Source organism: Canis aureus, chromosome 18 (assembly GCF_053574225.1).
Source record: "Canis aureus isolate CA01 chromosome 18, VMU_Caureus_v.1.0, whole genome shotgun sequence".
In the NCBI taxonomy this organism is placed as follows: domain Eukaryota; kingdom Metazoa; phylum Chordata; class Mammalia; order Carnivora; family Canidae; genus Canis; species Canis aureus.
Window position 1 is genome coordinate 44,824,592 of NC_135628.1, and position 26,412 is coordinate 44,851,003.

General features: G+C 37.4%; 2 protein-coding genes and 1 long non-coding RNA gene across 4 annotated transcripts in view; 1 reads left to right on the forward strand and 2 right to left on the reverse strand.

Annotated features, from left to right (window-relative positions):
• GTPBP10 (GTP binding protein 10) overlaps window positions 1–535 on the reverse strand; it is a 28,358-nt gene extending 27,823 nt beyond the window's left edge. Inside the window, exon 1 of one of the 2 annotated variants that reach the window (XM_077857044.1) lies at window positions 245–535. In XM_077857044.1, the coding sequence (XP_077713170.1) occupies window positions 245–277 (33 nt within the window). In that variant the 5' untranslated portion in view covers window positions 278–535. The remainder of the gene's footprint in view (window positions 1–244) is intronic. The other variant, XM_077857043.1, reaches the window with a different exon arrangement.
• The window catches only part of FAM237B (family with sequence similarity 237 member B), a 30,832-nt gene continuing 4,788 nt past the window's right edge, over window positions 369–26,412 (forward strand). The window contains exons 1-7 of the mRNA XM_077857046.1: window positions 369–1,313; window positions 5,580–5,672; window positions 8,471–8,654; window positions 9,728–9,822; window positions 15,257–15,474; window positions 20,194–20,349; window positions 23,128–23,226. The gene's annotated coding sequence lies outside the window, so the exon portion shown is untranslated. The remainder of the gene's footprint in view (window positions 1,314–5,579; window positions 5,673–8,470; window positions 8,655–9,727; window positions 9,823–15,256; window positions 15,475–20,193; window positions 20,350–23,127; window positions 23,227–26,412) is intronic.
• Window positions 1,230–26,153, reverse strand: LOC144288957 (uncharacterized). The gene is made up of 3 exons (XR_013357019.1): window positions 25,892–26,153; window positions 14,968–15,083; window positions 1,230–1,341 (listed from the first exon to the last, which is right to left on the reverse strand). It is a non-coding gene; the product is annotated as an uncharacterized LOC144288957 (long non-coding RNA).

The window sequence follows — 26,412 nt, forward strand, 5'->3', positions numbered from 1 at the left end:
ACCTCAAACTCCAGACCCCCAAATAACCGTTCTAAGCCGTGCCAGGTAGATAGACTCTTCTCACCCCTCAGGGGCCAAGCCTGACTGCTGGAACGACAAAGAGAGGACAAATACACTAGAGCCAAGGAGGAAAGAGGCCCTCGGAAAGAAAAAAAAAAAGAGGAGGAAGGGGGAACCAGAGCGCTCAGGTGGGCCTACAGGCACCAAGCTCTAGGCATTAGGATGAGAAACACCAGTCACGGACCTTTCTGAACCACACGCAACTGCAGTGCACCATCACTGCGACAGGCCAGGACTCACGCCCGCGGAAGGTGAACACATTCAGGTAACGCGCGGAATTTCTACGTCACCACGCGCGGTCGACACTATTTTTCCTCGCCCGCAGCCGCAGGGACGGCGCATGCGCTGTATGGTGACCTCCCGCGGATAGGAGCAGGCGCCGAGCGGCGTCCCTTAGGGGAGGTGAGAAAAGCTAAGTTTCTGTGTAGGCGTGAAGCAGCGGAAATCACCGAAAAGTGCCGAGGCGCCCTGTGGCAACGGACCGTCGAGGGCGGCGTGGATACCTGCGGAATTAACATTTTGTACGGGATGGCACGGGAGACTGCAGGTATTCTGACGCTAACGGGGGAAACCAAAAGTGCCACAGCCCTCACTAGGTGAAGCGAGGGGGAGAAAAACCAGAAGAACCGCCGACAGACCAGAAAACAAGACGCGCGAAAGTCACCAATTCACGTGCGAACAAAAGAGCCTGTTCGTCCACGCACGGGCTGAGTAATCTCTAGTAAATGCTCGGAGGCCGTGCACTTAAAACTTGGGACACAGATATCAGGACCTGAGGTCCGTAACAACTTCACGGTGTCTAGTGGGGAAGGACATTTGTCGTCAACCGTTGGCCAGACGGTAGCTTCGTGGAGGCGGGGAGACCAGGATCTTCCTCCACCTCGCTTGTAAAGCGCACCTTTGTGAGAATTAAAAAGCGTACCTTTCCGCGGCGGCCGGGGCAGCACCCGCGGAGAGCGGCCACCTCCGCCCCCCCCCCCCCCGGCCGCCCCCCGCCGCCCCGCCCCCCGCCTCTCCCTCAGGCGTCGGGCGGTTAAAAAGTCCACAGCCAAGTTGGCAGCCGTGCACCGCGCGGCCAGTTTTACAGGGATCCTTCTTAACCACTCAGACTCTTCATTTCTGGAATCCTTTTCATACTTCTACACACACACACACCTTTTTTGAAAGGGTTTATTTAGAAATACAAAATGTGAAAAATATCCCTGTCCTGTCTTGTTGCTTTGATGCTACGGAACCTCGCTCTTCCCCCGCCGGTCAGTAAAGTTGTGGTTGTCGATGAACCTGTGAGAAGTCATGAGAACGTTAGGCTGTTGGTCTGTAGATGCTTAGTCCTGCCGCTCTATGCCGCCATTTAAATTATTATCTTTACTTGGTCTCTTGCTGTCCGAAGAGTGTTAAGCCCAGTCTACTTGTTTATTTTCTAAGTATTTTTTCCTTAACAGTGGACGCAAGCCAAAATTGTTTTCTTTCCCGTAATCTATACATGTGATGATAACAGCAAATGAAAAATAAATGAGAACATGGTATTAAAACATCCTAAAATCCAGAGGAACATTAGGTACTCTAAACCAAGGAGAAAGTATATTTATCTTGGACAAAACAGAGTCAGAGCCTGAGGTATTTATTACAGCTCCGGGTATCAGGCAGTAAAAGAAACGTGAAACTGTGAACTGTCGCCTGTAAAATGTGTGGCAGACATGAACAGGAGGTGTAATGGCCCGAGGTTATCCAGACTTGATGCAGACTTGGTCATTATTGGGTGAACCTGTCATTGTCTCTGTAGTTGAGAAGACAATGCCTTCTCCGTGGTTGCTCAAAAGATGAGAGTGTAGGCAAACTATATTACACTCAGTGGCACTAGAGAATTTTGTGGAATAAGCATGATAGGCCCAAATGAACCATTGGCATAACTCGCAATTTGGTTTCAAAAAAGTGTTTTAGTATAGACTAGAGCTATTCTAATAAAATCTAATAAGCATTTTTGGGGAATGAATTTAAATTTACAGAGAAGTTACAAAGAGAGCCCAAAGAGTTCCCATGTACCCTTTACTCAGCTTGCCCTAATGTTAACATACAACTGTTTGTCAAAACTAAGGAATTTATGTTGGCACAATGCTATAAACTACAGACTTTATTTGATCTCATTACTTCTTCAACTACAACCTTTTTCTGTTCCAGAATATAATCTTGGAATACCCCATTACATTTAATTTGATAAATATTTTAGCATAGCTATTATTTTAAATATAAAATGAGCAAATGTTTAATTTAAAAATCTAACATTTTATGATTTTGTGCTGTTTACTTTTGTCATCAAACTAAAATGAAAACTGTCTGACCTTTTTAGCTGCTCTGTGGGTCATCTAAATTGATCTTTTGTCTTCTCGCCTTCTATTAGATTCCTACCTTTTGTCTATCATGCTTTTGGTTCTGCTGTCCAAGAGATGTCAACGTAACTAAGTTAAAGGGTCTCTATATGAAACAGTCATCAATTTTCCACCAATTTTCCACCACTCCCTTGGGTATTCACTAACTTCCTTGAAATGCCTGCCCCTTCTCCTCTACACCAAAAACTAATTTCCCAGAACCCATAAATGAATTCCTAATGTGGCTTTTTCTCCTGTGGCAGCCCTCTTTAGGTCCCTCTTTTCCCTCCCTCTCATATCAAGACTTAGCCAGCCTACAGCTTATTTGCCAAGGACATTTCCAAGGACTGTCTAGCCATTCTGACAAATTAAGTGTGTCAATATGTTTCTAGGTGGAATTGGCATAAAGTTACTCCTAGTAAAAGCAGTTGCCTACTAAATGGCTCCTGATTACTTCATTGAGGAGAAATAACTATTGCTGGAATTTTCAGTTACCATAGCAAGGTAGTGGAAAGGATTTTTGATGGATGGGCAGGTATTTCAGATCTGCTTAAGGCAGATGTTTCCTGTGACATCAACCACAGGCCTAAACCAGGATGAACTTGGAACTGGGTAGGAAAGGAGGGTAAGCATGGAAATAAATGAGCCTCTTTCTTTCTTTCTTTCTTTCTTTCTTTCTTTCTTTCTTTCTTTCTTTCTTCTTTCTTTCTTTCTTTCTTTCTTTTTTTTTAAGATTTTGTTTATTCATGAGAGACACCACACAGAGAGAGAGGCAGAGACACAGGCAGAGGGAGAAGCAGGCTCCATGCAGGGAGCCAGATGTGGGACTTGATCCAGGGTCTCTGGGATCACGCCCTTAGCCAAAGGCAGATGCTCAACTGCTGAGCCACCCAGGCATCCCAAGCCTGTTTCTTTTTATAAGATAATAACTGTACCCAAATTTGCAGGAAATCTCATTCACAACACAAAAGTGAAAATATACTGCTATATTTTACTCTCAAACTATACAAACATTTTTATTGTTTTATATTATTGATATCATTTCTCTCTATTAATATAGTTACTCAGGAGGTAAATATTTTATCCCAAAATTTGCTATGAGATTAACTTTCTGATACTCTTTAGCATCTACAGTTCTCTTATTCTGCATCTATAGTTTTTGTTATGAATATTATGGTTTAGCAAGAAGTAATCATTAAATTGGATTTCCTAGTATTTACTAACAGAATATTTTCTCTCTGCATTTCCTCTTCTAGAACCACCCCAAGGACAAAATGTTGGAATAATAGTTTGTTTGTAATGTTCTTAACCTTTCTTTTTTGCATCCACACCCTCCACTCCCCTGCACACACACACTATAATTTCTTTTTACTACAGGTACTAAGTACCCTTCTGCTTTCCTCTCACAGTGCCCATCAAAACTGGATCTCAGGCATGAATATGATACCTGCATTTTATAACCTGACATGATTTTAACTCAGTGCATTGATTCCTCGGGGCATCTACTTTTAGTCTTTATATGTATTTGTGAAATGAACAAAAGGCCCTAACTTCTACTAAAAGAATTTCAAGTTTTTAGTGTGGGAGATCCTCCAGTGGGGGAATATGTGGAAAGAGGAAAGCTTCTATACCCTCAGTATAACAGAGGGTGGCAGTTTACATTGCTCCTTTAAGATTCATTCTAACCTTAATTATTTTATTGATTCTATAACACATTGATATCAGGCTTCACTAGTTTTTATATATAGGGAAAATATAATCCAAAGTTCTTCTTCTCTGTAACCCTTTATCCATATGATCTCCAGGGGTGTTTTTTCCTTCCTATACTTAAGCATTTGATCATATCACTGTATTCAAAACCCCCTCATAGTCTCAGAATGACTGCTGTAGTTCCAGCTATCATATCCATATTCCACGTGGGAACATTTATAAAGTTGCTTTCTTGAAAGTTTCATTCTTATGTCTCATTGCCACCTCGATCTTGAAACATTTTATTTTTTTAAAATAATCTGGCTACGTGGTCATCTCCAAGTGTTTAGACGTCTACATCTTATACTCCTTAATACTTCCTAGCAGGGACCATTTGGCTCAGGCCGCAGACTCAATATATACTCCCTGAGTATATATTAGAATTAGTTAACTTATTCTTACAAAACACAGGGGCTAGATTGCTAACTCCTATGATAGACAAATCACCTAAAGTGGGGCACAGAGTTATTCTTACTTGTCAGCCTTATAATCTCCAAAAATAACACAAATTCTTTTAGTTTCATACCATTAAAAATGTTACCACTTTGAAAGAGATTATTAATTCAGATCTTACACTCAGTGATTAAATCAAGTTCTCCTAGATAATAAAAGGTAAATAGATTGAACAAATGAGAGCCCTGTACCAGCTAAACTTCATCTCTAGATAAAAATACAGCATTGTCAAAGTGTATTTTCAGGCCATATAATTATTACCCTGACACAAAACCTATATGAAGAAAGAGTAGATTTATTGTCTTTCTTCCTAGAGATTTATGGTTTGTTCATATACGTAAGAATTACTTAGTTCCTAATTTATCCCACATACTCAACTATGTGCTGGGACACTATCATCACTATTGGAATAACTAAGCAAGAATAATTAAGCAGAGTAGTTGTGTTAATCAAAGCAAGAAGTAAATTATATTTCTGAAACCTGAATTCATAGTTAGTAGAGGAAATTATTCCTATTGAATATGATTTTGCTTTGTTCTTCATGCACCTTGTTTTTACTTTGAAGAATGTTAACAAAAGGTTATTTTCTGGGATGCCTGGGTGGCTCAGTGATTGGGCAGCTGCCTTAGGCTCAGGTCATGATCCCAGGATCCAGGATCGAGTCCCAGATGTGGATCCCCATGGGGAACCTGCTTCTCCCTCTGCCTATGTCTCTGCCCTCCCCGCCCACCCCCGGCCGTGTCTCTCATGAATAAATAAATAAAATCTTTTTTTTAAAAATTATTTTCTTAGAAATATTTGTAGAAATCCTGAGAATTGGTTAAATCATGTTTTTAAGACCCTCATTGTTAATTAATTTTACTAGAGGAACAAAAGTATTTTAAGGGGCTTCTACTATACCATGAGTCATTGATTGCTCTCTTTTTAATGCTTTCTTGTAATCATCTACAGGTATAAGAATGGCAGTGGAATTATCAGAAGGACCTCTGATAATGCTGCTTCCTGACTGTCCAAAGCAAGAATGTTCATACAGCAGGAAATTCAGTAATGTATTTAGGATTCTCATTTACCTAGCCCATTTTCTTTGTTGCTTGTTACTCTAGTACATAAAGCAATATCCACCCACAGTAAAATAGAATTCTTAGATAATTTGAATAGTAATTCAAAATAAGGAAATGAATGCTTATATTAACATATTCATGCATTATTTTATGTCTTTATTACTATCTCATCATAAATTAATCATCTAGAATATGCTTTCCTAGAAAAAGGTATTGTAAGAACATGTAAGTCATTGTCCTATTGTTACTGAAACCCAGGTTTGGCTGCCTGTCATTCAAAAGGCCACTATTCAAGAAATTAGGTTTGAAAGGAATAGGAACTTTATTCAGGAGACCAACCATCTGGGGAGAAGATAGATACTTGTCCAAAGGTCAACTCCAAGGTTTCTGCCTGGCCCAGTGATTTTTAAATGGGTTTAATTAATTAAAGGATCACAGTGGTCTGTGACACTTCTTGATTACATGCAAACTCAATGATGCCAGCTACATAGCTATCTTGGTAATCAGAAATTGTAAAAGAGGTTCTGATTCCTTGGCACCAGGAGGTGGTTGTGCAACAGTACTCTGTTCTTTTTGGAAAGGAGGGTAAACTCTATAGATATGCAGAAGTCAGAAAAGTAATTCGTGTGACCTTAAAAAAAAAACAACATTTTGCTAAAAGATTGCTGGGCTAATCAAAAAGCCACGGCAGCTTCAAACAGACTTACTGGGCTCTGTGGCCTAAGAAGTTTTGGTCCTTTATTTCCCAAGGCCAGTGATCTGTAAATATTAAAGAAGGCAAACTAGTACTTTTAAAGATCAAGGGCCTTAAGTGGGCAGGCAAGGAGTATGTTAACTTGGAGCAAATTAACCCTTAAGACCGGCTGGAGTGCTGTCACACTATACATGTGTGTTAGACTATCAATCCACACACAATAAGAATGCAATAGCATTTGGAATGGAATAGCATTCCATGTGTGTTAGACTATCACTCCACAAATGGTAAGAGAATGGAATAGCATTTGGAATGGAATAGCATTTGTGTACATTGCACCCATTATCTAGCCTACGTAGGATACATGGCAGAGATTATAATCTGAGAAGGTGAAAAACAAATAATTTACCAGAGTACATGGTTGTATGAACAGAAGTGAAATTTACTAAGAACTTATTTTGTTCAAAAGTTGTATAGAACATAAAAAATATGTAGTTTTAAAAAATCTTTCCTAAGGGCCATACACACTTAAAAGAGATAATTTTTAAAAATTGATTTGTAATAATTCTGATTGGACTTTAAATTAATTTATTCATTCAATCTAACTCTTCCAACAGCACTAAATTTCTCATTTGATTACTGTAGAGCTCCCAGAAATTTTAGTATTCATTTCTGGTATCTATTTCCCCATATCCCTTTGACTCTTCAACCTACTAGAGCTTTATTTCTCTTGTTAGTATTTCTTTCTTTTTTTTTAAGATTTTATTTATTTATTCATGAGAGACACAGAGAGAGAGAGAGAGAGGCAGAGACACAGGCAGAGGGATAAGCAGGCTCCATGCAAGGAGCCCGATGTGGGACTTGATCCTGGGTCTCCAGGATCACACCCTGGGCTGAAGGCAGGCACTAAACCGCTGAGCCACCCAAGGATCCCCTGTTGTTAGTATTTCATAAAATTGTACTCTTTAGGTCCTTTTCTCAGTGCATATTTTATTTAATCTGGAAATGTCTGTTAGTGAGGCAAGTACAGTTATGGGGTATTCTCCAATTTTTGTTAACCAAACTGAATGCTAACAGACAAGAGGGGAAAAAAAGAAGATATCAAAAGTTAATATAAAGCTTCTCATTTTATGTAATTCTTTTATATAATTATTAGTAAGAAAAATAAGGCTCAAACCCCAGTATTTAACAAAACTGAGAGGAAAAAAACCCATAAAGTTTGGCAATTATACATTGGCTCCCCTGACCTAACAGAATGCTAAGAAATTTTCTAATGAGTAAAAATGAAGTGGCAGTAATTGAACAATAGAAAGGATGAGTCTATATGTAGGGCAAGTAAAGAATAAGTTGTTTACTCTCACAAGCCTTATAGGGTAGAATTAGTATAAGGCTTATGCGTGAGTGATTTTTTAAAAATTACTTTTACATTGAATAAGCCCTAACCATAAGACCTAATAAAACATGTTTTTGTTTGTTTCCCATTATGTCTTTAGATCTTTTCAAGATCTTTAGATCTTTTCCCCCACCATTAAATTTGAGTTCCAAGGTTTTCTTTTCTTCTTCTTTTTAAAAATATTTATTTATTTATTATTAGAGAGTATGAGTTGGGGGAAAGTCACGGGGAGAGTGAGAGAGGCTCCCCACTAAGCAGGAAGCCCTGCGTGGGGCTTGATATCAAGACCCTAAGATCATGACTTTAGCTGAAACCAGGAGTTGGAGGCTTAATCAAATGAGCCACCCAGGAGCCCCTAGCCCCAAGGTTTTCTACTCTCTCTTAGATAATAACCATTCCTTAAAAGGCCCCCAAACAGTCTGGATTTAGAAATTAGAGTGTTGGTTCTTGTGTAATAATCAAAACTCTTCCCTTAACTGAAAGATACATCCCCCCCCCCTTTTTTCAGGTAGTCCTGATTTTAGGTGCCATTTTGCTAACCTTGGCTTCAGGCCATTCTAGATTTGGAGCATGAGAAGCAGGAAGAAAAAGATAATAAGAATATTTTTACTTGAACTTGTCTTTGGTGGGCTAGATGTGAGTTCCTGGGATTGGCAGACATTTAGGGCTAATTCTTTCATGGATGCTTTTGTAGGTATTTGGAAGAGTCTCACCACTGGGGTCTCTCACCTCTGCTTCCCTAGTAGATGAATCTGTGTTTGAATGCTGCCTTGATCTTTCTAACCTTGCTACCTCTAGATATATGGGATTCACTTAGATCCTATCCTTGTGGATGGACCCTTGATCGCTTTCAGTAGCTCTATTGAACTGAATCCAAGGTGAGTTCTTCTTAATATATAGGCCCACCTCCAGCTATGGGAAGCCCTCATGTAGACTTGACCTGGGCAAATTTGAGAGTGCAGGCCAATCTCCAAACAATAGGAACTCTTCTCCCTTAGCACCACAGCAATTAGTGAGCCAATCTCTTGACTTCTTGGTTTCCTTGGACAGGAATCAAACTAGTCATTAAACCTCACCACTACAGGAATAAGACAATGTGCTTTCTCAGTAGGCTTCTTGAGGGCCCCTGCCTATGCAATCAAAAGTGAGGAAAGGGAACAGGTATCCCCTATTCCTTACCCTTCGGAGATGAAGGACCTGAACACCCAAGAATTTTGTGATCATTTCCTTTAAAATCTGAATTTATTCACTGTATTTTGCTCCTAAAGTTAATATAATACTGTATGTTAATTATACATACTGGAATTAAAAATAATAAGAAGAAAAAAGAAAAAGATCTAAAGTTGAATCTGGTGCCTTACTTTAGTATGAAGCTTCTACTTCAACTTGATGTGCCAGCTATACCTTGTCAATGTTCTGAGATACTCCTTTTTTTGAGAAATATGAAAGCTGGGGCTAGAATTGAATTTGACTAAAACATTAATGTTATTTTCTATTCTCTGCATGAACTTTTATCATTTCTTAGTTCATTAATAATTTAATTATGGGGAACTGAATACTGTGTTAATATGAATTTTTTCTCTTTACAACTCTTCTATTGTAATGACTGATATTTATTTGGGGATGGTATCTTCCACCTCTTTTATCATTCCTTTCCCCTTCTGAAATGAAAAGTAATTAATAATCCTTCAGGTAAACCTCTGCAGGTTGATCTTGAACTGTGATAACTGTTCTTTGTATGCCATTAATTTCAAATTTGGATTTCTCTTTGCCTACTGTGTAAATTATCTCTCCAACAGTTAGGAATGATTGCATATCTTCATTAAGGAAATTATCTCTCATATGAAAAGATACCTTAGAGAAAATGTTAATATTATCATTTGTCTTGCCATGTAAAACTTCTGACAAGAAAATTCTCGCATAGATGAAAGGTACTGTTTTTTTTATCAAGGAAAAATGGTGATTTATAGCCGATAAACACATTTTGTTAAAAGAAGATGAGATCTGTCATGTATGAAAATTATAGCTCAAAGAGGAAAGAAAACAGTAAGTACACCAATTTCATATTATTTCCTTCTAAGATATTAAACTGTTGCAGCAAGAAATTAAAGATTACTACTTATAAAACATTACTGTGAGACTAGATATAAAGGACTGTAGCATAATTAGAGAGGACATAAAATTGAATAATCTTGACCCATTTTATTTACATAGGCACATAGGAATTAGGACTGAGTCATAGCTATGATCCACCCAGGCCAACATTTTACTAACAACAGTAGCCCAAATTTATAAAAACTGTTATGGAAATGCTAGTCATGTCTGAGAATTTCAGATGAAATTGTAGGGTGGTTGGAACCAGAAAGTTGAATTCACTGAGTTATTTTGTCCCATCACATTTTATTTTTTATTTAAAAATTTTTCTAAAGATTTTATTTATTTATTCATGAGCAACACAGAGAGAGGCAGAGACACACAGGCAGAGGGAGAAGCAGGCTCCATGCAGGAAGCCCAATGTGGGACTCAATCCCGGGACTCCAGGATCATACCCTGGGCTGAAGGCGGCGCTCAACTGCTGAGCCACACAGGCATCCCTGTCCCATCATATTTTATAAGTCTCAAATACATCCAGCCTCACTTCATGTCTTTTTAATTAGGGCCATAATTGCGGTTGAGGTGAATCACTGTCTTCTTTCTTTTGGTATTTTGGTGAACAGCATGACTGGTAATTTCATACTGTGTTGATTCAGCTGTAACAATAGTTCTTAGAATTTATTTCTTTGGTAGTTTTAATTTAGAGTTGGCCACTAGAGAAATTTGCATGAGATTTGGAAGGGAGAAACAGCAGCTCAGAAGTTGATGCAGGGCTTTAGGCAACACTGCTCAGTACATGCTTGTGTACTTGCACATGCATGAGCTTGTGTGTGTGTGTGTGTGTGTGTGTGTGTGTAGTTACTGATGTGCTGGCTCACCTTGTTCACATGGATTAGTATCCAGGCCTATAGCTTCTCTAGCTCCCATGAGATCTCCTTTAGCTTTTCCAATTCTGGACCTATTAGCATATATAGTAAGATGGTCAATAGCAGCAACTTTTTCTACAGGTCTAAGGTCTGCTTCCTTGGTGTTTGACATAATGAATGACCAGTATTGGTTCCAGTTTGTACTTGTGGAAGAAAAATGTATTCTTGCTTTATCCTACTGTTTGTCTAGCTTCTCTTCCAGACTCTCTAACCTGCTAATTTACAATGACTTTAGGCCCCAACAGCCTTCCACAACCTTTTCTTTTCTTTTCTTTTCTTTTCTTTTCTTTTCTTTTCTTTTCTTTTCTTTTCTTTTCTTTTCTTTTCTTTTCTTTTCTTTTTTCCACAACCTTTTCATACCTTCTGTTGTGGTCCATTTTAAGTGATTTTTCTCTAATCCTCCCAACTATTCACATTCAGATCTTTCTTTCCTCAGCTTCTCTCATATTTGTGTTAATTCCAATACTGATAATAAATCCCTTATTCCATACTATATTCATAGTGGTTTTTTTTTTCCTGATTCAATCCTAATACAATGCCTGTTTATGGAAAGGATTACAAGAGATACTCTTAGTTATTCCTCAGTAGAAGAGCTCAAAAAACTCAAGGTAAAAGATGTCTCTTGGACATGGCAAAGAAGATGTCTGTTTAGGGGAGCCCAGGAGGGCAATAACATAGCCTATACCAAGGAATGCCAAAATATCTTGATGATAACAAGGAAATTAAAAAGGAATTCAGAAGTATTTTTAGTACAAAGTCTACTCTGTATACATTTATATTCTCAGTGAAGTTAAATTAAAAAGACTAACTCTCAAGATATGTCTTTTTCTTTACATATATTTTAAATTCTTTAATAACAACTTAATCTTTCTTCTCTGCTTTCACATAATTGTAAACAGAAAGGAAAGGAAAAAGAAAAAGAAAAGCCAGACAGCAAGATGTTAAGAAGTGCCTAACTTTACTTTCCAAAGTTATCTTTTTAAATTCTCTAAAGGATTTAACAAAATTTTTGCATACTCCCACTTAAAGTCTGTGTGAACACATCTACAAAAGTTTCATTCCATTTAAGGGCATTCAAGGATCTTTCTGCAAAGCCCATCCATGTAAGCATAGAGCATTTTTGTACCTCCTTCCCACAACTTCCATAACATAATCTTTTCTCAGTCATCCCTATCTTGGTTATTAGCATTATCATTCACATGACTGATAAAGCCAAAACACTCAGTCAATCTTGCTTCCACTCTTCCTGGCATCTCACATCCAATCCACCAGTGAATCTGTTTGACCAAATCTCCTAAATATTTCCCGATTCCTATAACCTCTCACCACTTTCACTTTTATCCCTATTTACCTTCTTCAGACTGTAGTAAAAGCCATTGATAATGCTACTTCTACCCTTGACCCCTTTGATCCATGCTCCACAGAGTGGTCTGTGGGAGACTTTAAAATGTAAATCGGATAATTTTCTTTTCTAGCTTAAAATTCACCAGTATCTGCCCATTGCAATGATAGTAAAATCCAAAGTTTTAAGGTACCATATAACTTGGCCCCTGACAGTTTGTGATACTCTCTTGAATACACCTAACGGAAACCCATATTAATGCCATTTTGCTAGCTGTTCCCTCTGTTTGGCATGTTCTAATACAGCCAGCTCTTCTTATCTTTTTTGGCCAACTCTTATCATTTGGCCCCAGCATAAAATGTCATCTTTTCAGAGGTATCTTCTGGAACTGCCATGTCCAAAATAGCACCCTCCTCTCAGTCGCTTTCTATTCTATTATCTCTGTAACACTTGCCACTATCTGCAACAATCCCTTTTATTTACATATTTGCTTACTTGTTTGTTGCCTGTCTCCCTTCCCTATGGCCTTGTCTACTTGTTTACCACTGCAACTCCAAGACCTAGCTCAGCACCTGATGAGGAAGGCTCGTCAAATACTTGTTGAATGAAGTGTGTGAATCTATATTGTTTAGAATCACAATGATTAGAAATGGCAATAATCTGTAATTCCATTTTCCAATGTTCTCTCAGATGCCTACTAAGCCAGCATTCATTCTTTCTATAATCATTCCCTGTAGGAAAATGGTCCACCTTTATAATAAATATCTAAACCTCTGAACCTAAAACTTCTTGGTTTTTCTACCCTTAAATTCACCATGATGTTGGCTGGTCCATAGTAATCCCCAATTAGCCATCTTTTATTTTTTTACTGGCTGTGTTCTTGCTATACAATCCACTGTAGGTCTTTTAGATGGTAACTCCCCCAAACAACTAGATGTAGGGAGTTGAATGTGCTATGTTACTCAGGGATTCTAGCTAAAAGTTAACATAAGATATGGGTTTTAAAGCATATTTCCTCTAATCTGAAAAAGGACTAAGCATCAAGTTGTTCTTTATCTCCACCCAGCAGAGTTTAGAGGAACCTGATAGTTGTAGTCTATAAGATAGTTCCAGAAAACTTCTCTGTATTTATTATTTCAGAATTCACAAATGGATCTAGATCCCAATCACCCATAACAAAATCCACCACATCTAATAAAGAAACTCCAAAATACAGTGTACTATTCTTACTAGTGCAGTAGAGATAAATTGCATGGGGAAGTCATAATTACTGAATTATGAACATTAGTGGTCTCCTTTTTCACCTTGAACATCCACTTACACATAAGAGAAAGGATTTTTTTTTTGGGGGGGTCCCTCGGGGCTATCATTTGGTCTCCTAAATTCAAGTGTAGATTTAAATAAATAAATAAGGTAAAACAAATGAAACCAGAAAGCCTATGTGAAGCTACATAATAAAAAGCTACAGAAGAGGGATGCCTGGATGGATCAGCTCTTTAGCACCTGCCTTTAGCCCAGGGCGTGTTCCTGGAGTCCCAAGATAGAGTCCCACATCAAGCTCCCTGCATGGAGCCTGCTTTTCCCTCTGCCTATGTCTCTGCCTCTCTCTCTCTCTCTCTCTCTGTGTGTGTCTCAATAAATAAAATCTTTAAAAAAAAGTAAGAAAAAAAGCTACAGAAGAAAGAAAGAAGGTGGAAAGAATGGGCATATGAGGAAACTGTAAGAGAAGTTTTGGGAAGCAGGGAACTCGTAGTGGAAAATAATTAGAGTTTCTGGGAATAACTACAGTGTTAGAGAGTATTAAGAGGAATGATGTTCGGGGCTAAGAAGGTTTTCAAGGTGTGTTGTTTCTTTAGAAAGCAGTCCCTCCCCTTGGCATTTCCTGTCAGAAGACTTGCAATACTGCCTACTGAATGTGTATCTAGTCTGGGTCATGTGGAGTACCAGACGACCTAATCTAATTCAAATAAAGGTTGTATTCATGTTATGTTGCATAGCCTTTTGACTTTGCAGAACAGTTCTTTATGCCTGACATCTTTTTCTGTTGCTGGGCCTTGTGTTTATTATTTTGCATTCTTCTTCCTTTTCTCTGTGGTTCCTAACGTACAGCCTTCTCTTGCTTCTGCACTGTGGACCTACGCAGAGGATGCACAAAGGTTAGCTGCAACCCTCAGAGTACAGAAGCTTCACTGCCTAGCATATTGGTTGATGCACTCGATTTTCACCTCTTAGAATTCTAAAGAAATTTAGCAGCAAAGTGTGGTTCCTGAAGATTATTTTATTCTTATGCAGTATTTGTACTTTCTTAGATATTTTGCCAGATAATCCCATCTACTTCTCATGTCTCTCATTTTTAGTTAAAATAATTATGTTTCAAACATTTCACAAATGAGGGCAGCCCCGGTGGCGCTGCGGTTTAGTGCCATCTGCAGCCCTGGGTGTGATCCTGGAGATCCGGGATCGGGTCCCACGTCGGGCTCCCTGCATGGAGCCTGCTTCTCCCTCCCCCTGCTTCTCCCTCCGCCTGTGTCTCTGCTTTTTTCTCTCTCTGTGTCTCTCATGAATAAATAAATAAAATCTTAAAAAAAAAATTTAACAAATGAACCCTTTACTGCCCAGAATTCTATACCCTATCATGCTGGTAGATAATCCAGATTTCCAATTTTCCTTAAATATGGGCATAGAAAAAAAAATATGGGCATAGATTTATTTGTTTCATACTGAACGTAGCACTGAGTTAAATTTTAAAATAGAAAGGAAATTTCATAATTGTGATAAATGTGGAGATGTAGGACCAGGAGCCCTTCAAGGAAGGACACATTGCCTCACCTGCTGAGAGTGATGTCCACAAATAGCCTTTGGTGGTAGGCCCCTTCAAGGATTGTCTCAGCCACAAAGACCATTTTGCCCAAGGTTTTATCCATCCAGGCATGGTCTTCCAATGACTAACAGAGGAAAGGATAAAATGGCTTACCAATTTGACATAACGTGGGTAACTCCAGTGGGCCATTTCAGCTTTAGCACTTCCCGTGGAATTCACTGAGAACTTCATTGGAAATGTATAACAGCACAACTTATGCGTTCACTCAATCCTGCTTCCTTTCCTTCCATCCTACAGGTGTTGATCCCAAAAGCACTCCTTAACAAATATACTACCCTCAAAATGTTATCACACCACCTGCTTCCTGAAGAAGCTAACCTGTGACAGGAATTCTTTTTTAAAGATTTTTCTTTTTTTTTAATTTTTAAGTCATCTTTATACCCCAATGTGGGGCTCGAACTTACACGTGACAGTATTCATAAAGCTCAAAAAATATTCTCTTCATGGGAAGAAAGGTAAAGCCTAAATTTTTCTTCAAAATCTAGAAATCATTGCTGACTTTTATGTACAAATAGAAGGTTAAAATTTCACTACTAATGCGGATCTTTGCTTTCAAAACATCTGCTTACTTTTACATTCTGAATATTTTTTTATGTATAACATTTTTTCCTTTAAAAATTAAGCTTTTAAATTCTTTTACTGCTTAAAGACTTTATAGTATTAGGACATAAGTTTATGAGGCACTTAATTACAAATATCTCAGATATTTACTTTAATTTTAGTAGTATTTTCAATGGAACCCATAATAACTTAGAATTTCTAGTGATTTGGTTGGAATATTAACCACACAGTCTATGAAGAAAAAAATGGACAGAACTTTACAATGCTTTAGGAGTGTTTGGTTGGCTTAGTCAGTAGAGCATGCAACTCTCAATCCTGAGGTTCTGAATTCAAGCCCCATGTTAGGCAAGGAGCCTACCTAAAATAATAATAATAATAATATTTTTTAAATTACAATGTTTTAGTATGAATAAAATACCTTTAGAATGCATTCCATTTGAAAATAACTCTTTTTTCTTATTACAAAGCAATATAGCTCAAAATATTTAAACAAAAGAAAAAAAACACCCTAAATTCTATGATCCAGAAAAGTAATAATTGTTTTTGTAGATGTTATTTTTTTTTTAAGATTTTTTTTATTAGGGGCAGCCCTGGTGGCTCAAGTGGTTTAGCGCCGCCTTCGGCCCAGGGCCTGATCCTGGAGACCTGGGATCGAGTCCCATGTCAGGTTCCTTGCATGGCGCCTGCTTCTCCCTCTGCCTGTGTCTCTGCTTCTCTCTCCCTTCTCTGTGTATTCTCAGAAATAAATAAATAAAATCTTTAAAAAAAAAGATTTTTTTTTTATTAGAGAAAGAGAACATGAACAGAGGGAGGAGCTGAGGGAGAGGGAGAAGCAGACTGACTGCTGAGGAGGTAGCCCATTGTGGGGGCTCTATCCCAGGGATCATGACCTGAGCTGAAGGCTTAGTGCTTAACCAACTGAGCCATCCAGGCTCCCCTGTATACATTATTTTAACTTTTGAAATAAACATTCATATTAGATATCTGTTTGCATATAAATGTGAATGCTAATTTCAGTTTTATTTTTAGTTTTTATTTTAAAAGATTTTATTTATCCATTCATGAGAGACACAGACAGAGAGAGAATGAGAGGCAGAGACACAGGCAGAGGGAGAAGCAGGCTCCATGCAGGGAGCCCGACGGCGGGATCCCGTCTCCAGGATCAGGCCCTGGGCTGAAGGCGGCGCTAAACCGCTGAGCCACTCAGGCTGCCCTAATTTCAGTTTTAATATACTTAATAAAACACATCTTTTAGGAACGTCCATGTTTAGCATTTTGCTAGCAAACTCCTTAAAATGTAATGAAAAATTTTAACATTTATTTTATAATATTTTATAGTATAGAATTTTGACTAACATTGGGTATCACTCCAATGAATTCAAACTAGTGATATTTACTATGCTTATGGAAATTGCACTATAACCTCTATCTTGCCACAACCCAACTCTCATAGTGGCAAACCTCAATTCCAATAGACAAGGAAACACCTCTGTTTCTGTTTTCTTAACCTACAAAGTAAGGGCCATAGGGAGTGCTGGCATGAGTTGTTCTTGTCAGACTGATGCTCCTACATGTAACAAAGATAATCTCTAACTGAATGATAAAGAACAACTATCTGAAGACATTGGAGAATGACCAAAAGTAAGTGGAATATGGAGACAATTGATATTTGTAAGAAAAGAGGTACTCAGAATTCTGTTTTTAGTTTCTGGCATGAGGGCAAGCTTTAGTCTGCTCCCTGCAACTTGGCAAAAGTCTGACACAAAACAGGTTTTTTGGTTTGAAGTTTTCCTGGCTTGAAGAGTAAGAGAACAGAGTTTGGGATAAGTACAGTTGCTAGAAATTAAAAGGGAAATCAAAGGAAAGAGGGACCCAGAGAAAGGAATCTTTAAATTCTTTTTATAAATCTCTTGTTACTCTTGAATAGTGCCTAAACGGGACAAACTTTAAGAGGCCAAGCCCTATCTAAAATAACTAACCTGATTCTTGAGCCCAGTTAATTCAGTTGCAAGCTAACCAAACAAAACCAAAAAATCTAACATTCCTTAGCTATTGAAAGTATAAAAATGTAACACATTTTTGAGAGAAAAAACAATCAATAGAGATGAACTCAGAGATACCCCAGATGTTGAAATTAGCAGACAAATATTGAAAGTGATTATTATAAATGTATTCAAGGACATAAAAGAAAATATATGCATCATGAATGAAATATATGAAATTTAGGAGAGAAATAGAAACTAAAAAAAAGAAACAAATGGAAATTCCAGATCTAAAAAAAAAAAAAATGTATTACCTAAAATAAAAATTCACCAGATAAACCTAATAGCAGAACACAGATGACAAAACAGAGTTAGCAATCTTGAAGGTAAATCAATAGAACTTGAATCTAATCTGAAGAACACAAATAATGTTGAAGTGAACATAAGTGAGGCCTCAAGGACCAAAGTCTTAGATATATGTAATTAGAGTTCCAGAAGAAGAATGGGAGAGAGGAATAATGGGTAGAAACTATCTAAGGAAAACATGGCTGAATATTTTCCAAATTTAGTGAAAGATATAAATTTATACATTCAAGAAGCAGAACAAACCCAAAGAGGATAAATACAAAGAAAACCATACTGTTCTGAAGAATGTCTGGCCTTTGTTTCTGGTTCCTAACCTCTAAATCTTTGGAATTTATTGGAATGACAGGAATACTTTTGTTATTTATGATGGGGGCCTAGGACCACATGTGAGTTTAAACTAATGAGATGACTGAGGATAGGGCTGGCCATACTGAATGACTAACCATGTAATTTATAGGGTTGGGGCTTTGAATTAGGTGATGTGAACCCAACATCTGGTGAGGGCAAGGTAGACTGTAGATTGAACTCAATCATGTGGCCAGTGATTTAATTACTCATGCTTATGTAATGAAACTCCAGTAAAACTCTGAGGACTAAGGTGATATTCCCTGATTGGTAATTAGACCTAGTATACCTGGAAGGTGAGATGTTCAGAGGACACAAAAGCTTTGCTTTGGGGACTGTTTGAGATCTTACTTTTTGAGACTCTTTACTTAGTCCTAATTTATATCCTTTATAATAAAACCACAATTATTGACAGTGCTTTCCTGAGTTCTATGAGTCATTCTGGTGAATTATAGGATTTTAGGGGGTAATGGAAACCCTTAAATTTATAGCTAGTTGTTCAGAAGCATGGGTGGCCTGGAACCCTGTAGCTAATTTCTGAAGTGAGGTGAGGATTGTGCCTTTGACTTGTGAAATCTGACTTAAATCTGGGTAATTAGCATCCGAGCTGCATTATATACACCTAGACACATTATCATCAAATTATTTTTTATTTTTAAAGATTTTATTTATTTATTCATGAGAGAGACACAGAGAGAGGCAGAGACATAGGCAGAGGGAGAGGCAGGCTCCACACAGGAAGCTGGGTGTGGGACTCGATCCCGGGACTCTGGGATCATGCCCTGAGCCAAAGGCAGACACTTAACCGTTGAGCCACCCAGGCATCCCTGTTATATTTTAGAAAAGTAAAAATATTTTGAAATCTGTCAGAAAATAATGATGCATTGCATACAAGGAGACTGTGTTTTGAATGATTGGCAACTTCTCATCATAAAAATAATAGAGACTAAAAGAAAGTGGAATATCATCCTTAAAGTGCTGGAGGGAAGAAGGGAACAAAATCATATCATCTCAGAAACTCTACATCTAGTGAAAATGATCTTATAAGAATAAAGGTGAAATCAAATACATCTTCAGATAAAATTAAAAGAATATGTTGACAGTGGGCATGATCTACAAGAAATACTAAGTTCTTCAGGCTAAAGAGAAATAAAAACAAATGGAAATTCAGATCTTCACAGAAGGAGGAGAAATGAAGAGCACTGGAAATTATAACATTATATCATGAGGTTTATAATGTATGTAGATGTAATACATTTGACAACTTTAGCAAAAAAGATGCAAAGATGAGTAAATGAACTCATACTTTGCAAGATTTCTACATTTAATATGAATTGATTTAACATTAACCTTAACTTTGCTGTGAAAAGTTAAGAATATATATTGTGATCCTTAAAGCAACCACTACAAAATAATGCAAAGAGGTAAAATTAAGATCCTGGAATGCATGATATTTATACACTTTCTATGTTTCAGTTAAAATAAAGATAAAGTAAACCTAAGATACACTTTTATTTCGTATTCTTCTTAAACAATTTCAACAAAATATTTTCTACTAATTTTTTGGTAGGGGTAAGGATTAATGATTTTTTTTTCAACTTCTGTCCTGAACTTTTTCTTTTTCTCTTGCCTCTAGAGACAATATTTTGTTCATCTTTGTCTCTGTGTTCCTGAAAAAATTATGCCTTCTTTCCTTTCAATTAGTCACAGTCAAGTAGCGCTTGTTTTCTCTGCAGGGTACTTATTTGTTTCAACTTCATTTCCTGGTCTTTTTCCCCGAGGTCATTGAATCACATTTTGATAAATACGCTGTTATTAAGGTTTACTAGAGGCAATTGCAATTGTAGATGTTTAAAATTAATGTCTTTCATTATAATGAATCAGAAAATCAATGAATTGAAAAATTATTCTCTTTGTAAGTATTCAGCATTAGTCAACATGTCCCTGCTGTGTGTGGAGTGCTCTTCTAAATTCTGTGGGGTGTGATGATGGCAGTATTTCTTGGAGAAGAATGCTTTACAAAGGAGAAATGGGTTAAACACGTGTGTGACAGAACTGCAACTAAGTGACTGGAAGGTAGGAAGCATGGTGGGTTGGGGGGAATGACTAAACCAGGCAATACTAGAGTTCCAAAAGACTTCGGTGTGCCTTGTGGAAAGCTGACAAATCTTCCTACGTGGAGGGAATTATTATAGATAAGAAGGAGAAATCAGCTAAAAATATTTATTGAGTGCTCATTGTATTATATGCCAGTCACTAGAAAAACATGAAATAAAGATAGTACTTTTATAAACTAGTAGAGAAGATTACACATTTTCAGAAAAAAGACAACATAGGTAGTATAAGTGTCAAGGACAAATATGAATAGATGCCAAGCAACATAGTGAAAATGATCACCTAATTGCAGAATTGAATTAAATAGAAGGGACTTTGAAGTAGGTGAGGACCTGAAGTGACAGAAAGGGAGACATGCTTTACGATATCACTCAAAGATGCTCTACGATATCACTCAAAGATCGTCTAGGGACAATGGGGATGTGCTGGCAATAGGATCATCATGATAGGATGGTGATGAATAAACTGCAGGTAGTAATGATGATTTTAATTAAAATAATGCATGGCTTGGAAAACATATCTGCCTAGTTAGAGATTTTGTTTGGGTATGATGATAATTAGATAAATTAGATGGATTAGTTAACTTACAGACACTGTTAAAACTAAACTTCTACATGAATTTATCATAGCTATTTTAAAATGTATTGTGTGTTTTTTAGTTTTACCACTGCACCTTCTTTTTTGCCAGATGAAAAATCATATTTCAAGACCCAATTCTCCTAGCCTTCTCTAAAGTGTTTGACCAACTTCAGTCTTCTGGTTCTTGAATTATATTCTCTGTTTTAGTCTGTTTGGGCTGCCATAGCAAAATAGCAAAGACTGGGTAACTTGTAAACAACAGAAACTTATTTCTCACAGTTCTGAAGACTGGAAGTCCAAGATCAGGGTGCCAGCATAATGTGTGTGTTTTTTTTTTTGTTAATATTTTATTTATTTATTCATGAGAAACACACACACACACACACACACACACACACACACACACACAGAGGCAGACACACAGGCAGAGGGAGAAGCAAGCCCCATGCAGAGAGCCCAACATGGGACTTGATCCCAGGTCTCCAGGATCACGCCCTGGGCTGAAGGCAGGCATCAAACTGCTGAGCCACCCAGGGATCCCCCATAGTGTGGTTCTAATGAAGACTCTCTTCTGGCTTGCGGACTGCCTAATTCTTAACTGTGTCCTCACATGGCCAAAGGCAGTAGGGATCTTTCTAGATCCTGTTTTATAACACTAATCCCTTTCATAAGGATTCTGCCCTCATGACTTAAGCACTTCTTCAAAGCCCGACTACCTAATGCCTTCACCTTTGGGGGTTAGGCCTTCAACATTTGAATTTTGGGAGGGACACAGATGTTCAGACCATGCATCCTCCTTTTGGTTCTGTGACATTTTACTACTCTAGAGCTTGTGTAGACTGCATGTTCTTTGTCTTCCTTCATTGATTCCATTTGCAGTTCACAGACTCCTCCTATATTTGGGCATAGTTCTCCATCTTCATTTCAACTATATTTTATCAATGTGTATTCTCAAAGCAGTAATTAATTTTCTGTCAAAGTAGAGACCTCTAAGCTTATATTTCCAGCTAAATTTTAGATACTTCAGAAAATTCAAAACCAATTCTTATGCAGTAAATATAAATCAAATTTATCCTCCCCACTAATTGTCTTCCTTTCCATCTTTCATATTTGTTATGATCACCCCCACAAAGTAGGCAAGCTAAAAACATAATTCTCTTTTGTTTTCATCTCAAATCATTGTGACCACTCAGCAAGTTTTGTCTTTCTGTATTGAAATATATCACTGTCACTTTTGCAACACTTTTATTATCCATTATTAGATAGTAGAAAAGAATATACCTAACATATATATGTTAGAATCATAAATAACCAGTGAATCATTCACTGAAGCTCTTTATACATTCTTTCTAGATCTCATTCCCTTGTATATCCAAGCCCAACTATTCACCTGAATTTCTTGTTAACCACTTTCTTACTAGTAAAATTACTTTATCATATATATGTATTTGTGAAGAACATATGGTTTCATTTTGCTTGTCTTTAAAATTTATAAAATTGGTGTTCTATGCGCATTTTCTCATCTATAAAGAGTATAGCTGGAGTCTATTCACTTTCACTACTAAATAACATCCCAGTATGAGAACATATCATATGAGTTAGTTTATCCATTCTCCTGTTAATGGTTATTTTGATTGTTTCCATGTTTTCTGCTCTTATGAGCAGTGCTACTAAGAAAATTCCATTCTAGTGTATGTCTCTTGGTACCCACATGTAAGACTTTCTTCAAGATATATTCCTAGATTGAAAACACTTATTCTAGCCTATGTGCTTGTTCAAACTTAGAAGATAGTGCCAACGTGTGTTCTGAAATAATTGAACAAATTTATGCTTCTCTTAGCTGTATAAGAGTCTCTGTTACTTCATGTGATGGTTAACTATATGATTAAACTTGACTGGGACATTGGATACCCAGATATTTCGTTAAATGGAATTTCTGGGTGAGTATATTCTAGAGAGTTCTTAGATTAGCATTTGAATTGGTAAACAGCAAAGAAGGTTGCCTTCTTCAGAGCTGGTGGAGATCTCTTGGGGGCCTAAATAGAACAAAAAAGCCTAGTGAGGGAGAATTTGCTCTCTCTTCCTGACAGATTGAGATGACACATGTTTTTTTTTTTTTTTTCTTTCCCTTGGATTCAGACTAACCCCAACGATTCTCAGGGCTTTGGACTTGGACTGAAACTATACCACCAGATTTCCTGGGTCACCAGCTTGTAGGAGGCCGATCATAAGACTTACCAGCCTCCATAATCACATGAGGTAATTCTTTATAATAAATCTCTTTCAATATATAAAGTTACATGTATATATGTATTTTTTTCCAATGTGTTTCTGGAAGACTCTAATATACTTTATATGTTTACCAGTACTTGATTGATATTGTTAGACTTCTTTATTTTTACATCCTGGTTAGTATTAGTTCATATCTGATTGTGATCTTAATTTGCTCTTCCCTTATAGTGAGGTTATGAATATCTTATGCATTCATTCAATATGCTTTCTCATTTGTGAAATGCCTCTTTAAGGTTTTTGCTCATTTTTCTTTTTTTTTTTTCTAAAGATTTTTTTTATTTATTCATAGAGACACACACACACACAGAGAGAGAGAGAGAGAGAGGCAGAAACACAGGCAGAGACACAAGCAGAGAGAGAAACAGGCTCCATACAGGATGCCTGACGTGGGACTCGATCCCGGGTCTCCAGGATTGCACCCCAGGCTGCAGGCGGCGCTAAACCGCTGCGCCACCAGGGCTGCCCTTTGCTCATTTTTCTATTGTGGTATTTGTACTTGACACTGATGTGTGTTTTTATAAATCCTGCTAAATTTGGTTTGCTAATATTTTGTTTAGGATTTTTTTCTCTTTAAGATTTTAAAATCTGGCAGCCCGCGTGGCTCAGCGGTTTAGTGCCGCCTTCAGCCCAGGGCGTGATCCTGGAAACATGGGATCGAGTCCCATGTCGGGCTCCTTTCATGGAGCCTGCTTCTCCCTCTGCCTGTGTCTCTACCTTGCTCTCTCTCTCTGTGTCTCTTATGAATAAATAAATAAAATCTTAAAAAAAAAAAGATTTTAAAGTCATTTCTATACCCAATGTGGGGTTCAAACTTATAACCCAGGAGATCAAGAGTTCCATGTTCTACCAACTGAGGCAGCCAGGGGCCTCTGGGATGTTTTTTTAAATCTGTACTTATTGGTGAGATGGCTTGTGTCTTTAGTCTTGTTTACATTATCTTTTCACTTTGGTATAATAGAGTGAGTTTAGGGGCTTTATCTTTTTTTTTAATTTTCAGGAAATAGTTGATCCTTGAAAGTTGACTGTAAAATCATATGGGCTTGATTTTTTTTCCAATAGGAAGATTCAAGGTCTTTAAATGTCATTGACTATTCAGGTTTTGCATTCTTATATGAATTTTATAAGTATATTTTTCTACAGTTTATTAATTTCATTTAAGTTTTCAAATTTATTGTATATCATAGTTCTTCATAGCTTCATATCTTTTTAATCCTTTCTATATCTATAAGTAAAATATATGCCATTTCTCCTAATATTATTTGTACCTTCTTTCATTTTCTTTTCTTGATCATTCTTAACAGATGTCTATTTTATTATTCTTTCTAAAAAGAATCAACTTTTTTCCCCTAGCTCACTAATGTGTACTTTTATAACATTTCTTATCCTTTGGGGGCATTTATTCTGTTATTTCTCTTCAAACTATTAAATTTGGTTGCTTGTATCATTAATTCATAGCCTGTTTTCCTTTTTGCCACAAATATTTCAAGATGCTAACTTTCTTCTAATGATGATTTGAATGACTTCTCACAGGTTTTGGTATGCCATGTTTTTAATATCATACAGTTCTAAATATTTCATATTTGCCATTATAATTCATTTATTTTTAAAAAATATTTATTTATTTTAGAGAGAGAGAGAAAGCTTCCTCTTTCTTGTTATCTCTGTCGCTATCTTTGTGTGTGTGTGTCTCAAATAATACGTAGAATATTTAAAAAAAAAAAAAAAATATACAGGCTCTCTCCAGGACAAGGAGCAACCAGATGGAGAGGCCCTTCAAGGGCCTGTTAACAGTTCTGATAACACTGATGCTCTGAGCTGGGCTGCCCAGGAGCTTGATACCTGGCTGGACATGCTTAGGGCAGTGACCCAAGGTAATAGCTGGTGGAAGGAGATCTTATCCACACCCTTCTAGATGGATGATCTGGAACATGCTTGGGGGCTCTGTGCTAGGTAGTTGACCTTTGGTGGTCCAGGAGCTCCCAGGCAATGGGCTTTCCACTAAGCACCCCAGAGATTCTATTAGTCCAATAAAGACAGAGAGCAGAGTCAGCGCCACACCTAAGAAGAGGTACATGGGCAGCCTGGGTGGCTCAGTGGTTTAGTGTCGCCTTCAGCCCAGGGCATGATCCTAGAGGCTCCAGATAGAGTCCGTGCATCAGGTTCCCTGCATGGAGCCTGCTTCTCCCTCTGCCTCTCTCTTTCTGTGTCTCTCATGAATAAATAAAATCTAAAAAAAAAAAAAAAAAACGGTTCAACAATAAGCTTCATGGCTGAAAAGATCCACTCCTTTTTAGAGCAGTAGAGTAGCCTTCTGCTTCTGGAAGTTCTCTGGATCCTCCAGGAGGAAGGGCCTGGAATGGCCTGTTCACTGTAACAGTGGGTCATGTTAGAATCAGGAGAAAAGTCAGCCAACCCCGGATGACTCAGAAGACAAAAATGCAGCTTGCTGCAAAGCACAGAGCAATACCACCTACACTGCTCACATATCAATTTGTTTTTGTTTATTCAGTTTTTATTTTCTACCTGTTCAAAAGTTGTGTTCTTTACTTCTGTCATTTAGAAATTACCCAAGAAATTTTGCCATACATATTTAACAACTTTCCAAAGAGGAAATTCAATATCTGTATCTCACCTTTTACCATATGTATTTATCAATTAACAAATTCGAAATTTACTCTCCATATCTCTTTTTATCCTCCTTCTGTTTTTTCCTCTTCCTCCTTTTCCTTATTTTTTGATTCTTCTCCATTCCCTCTCTTCCCTTCTTCTTTCTTTGGAGGTGTCACTTTCTTGATTACCCAACAATGATATGTTTGTCATCATTTGTCATATGATGTCAAATATGTCACACATATTTATAATGTAGCAATGGACCCTGGAGAGAAATCAGTCACATAGTAGGTATTTTCTGTCATTGACTTGATGGTAGATACCAAGAATTTCTGGATCATTTTAAGATGGAAAAAATTATGTCAGTTTTCTTCCATGGTGATTATGCTTACTGGCTGACATTCTTCTCAAACTCACATGAAAGTGTTCATTTTCTCAAAAATTTGCATTGTATAATATCAAATTGTATAATTTATATTGTATAATTGCATAATTCACATTGTGGAATATCAAATCCTTCAATTTTTGTTAAACTTTAATTAG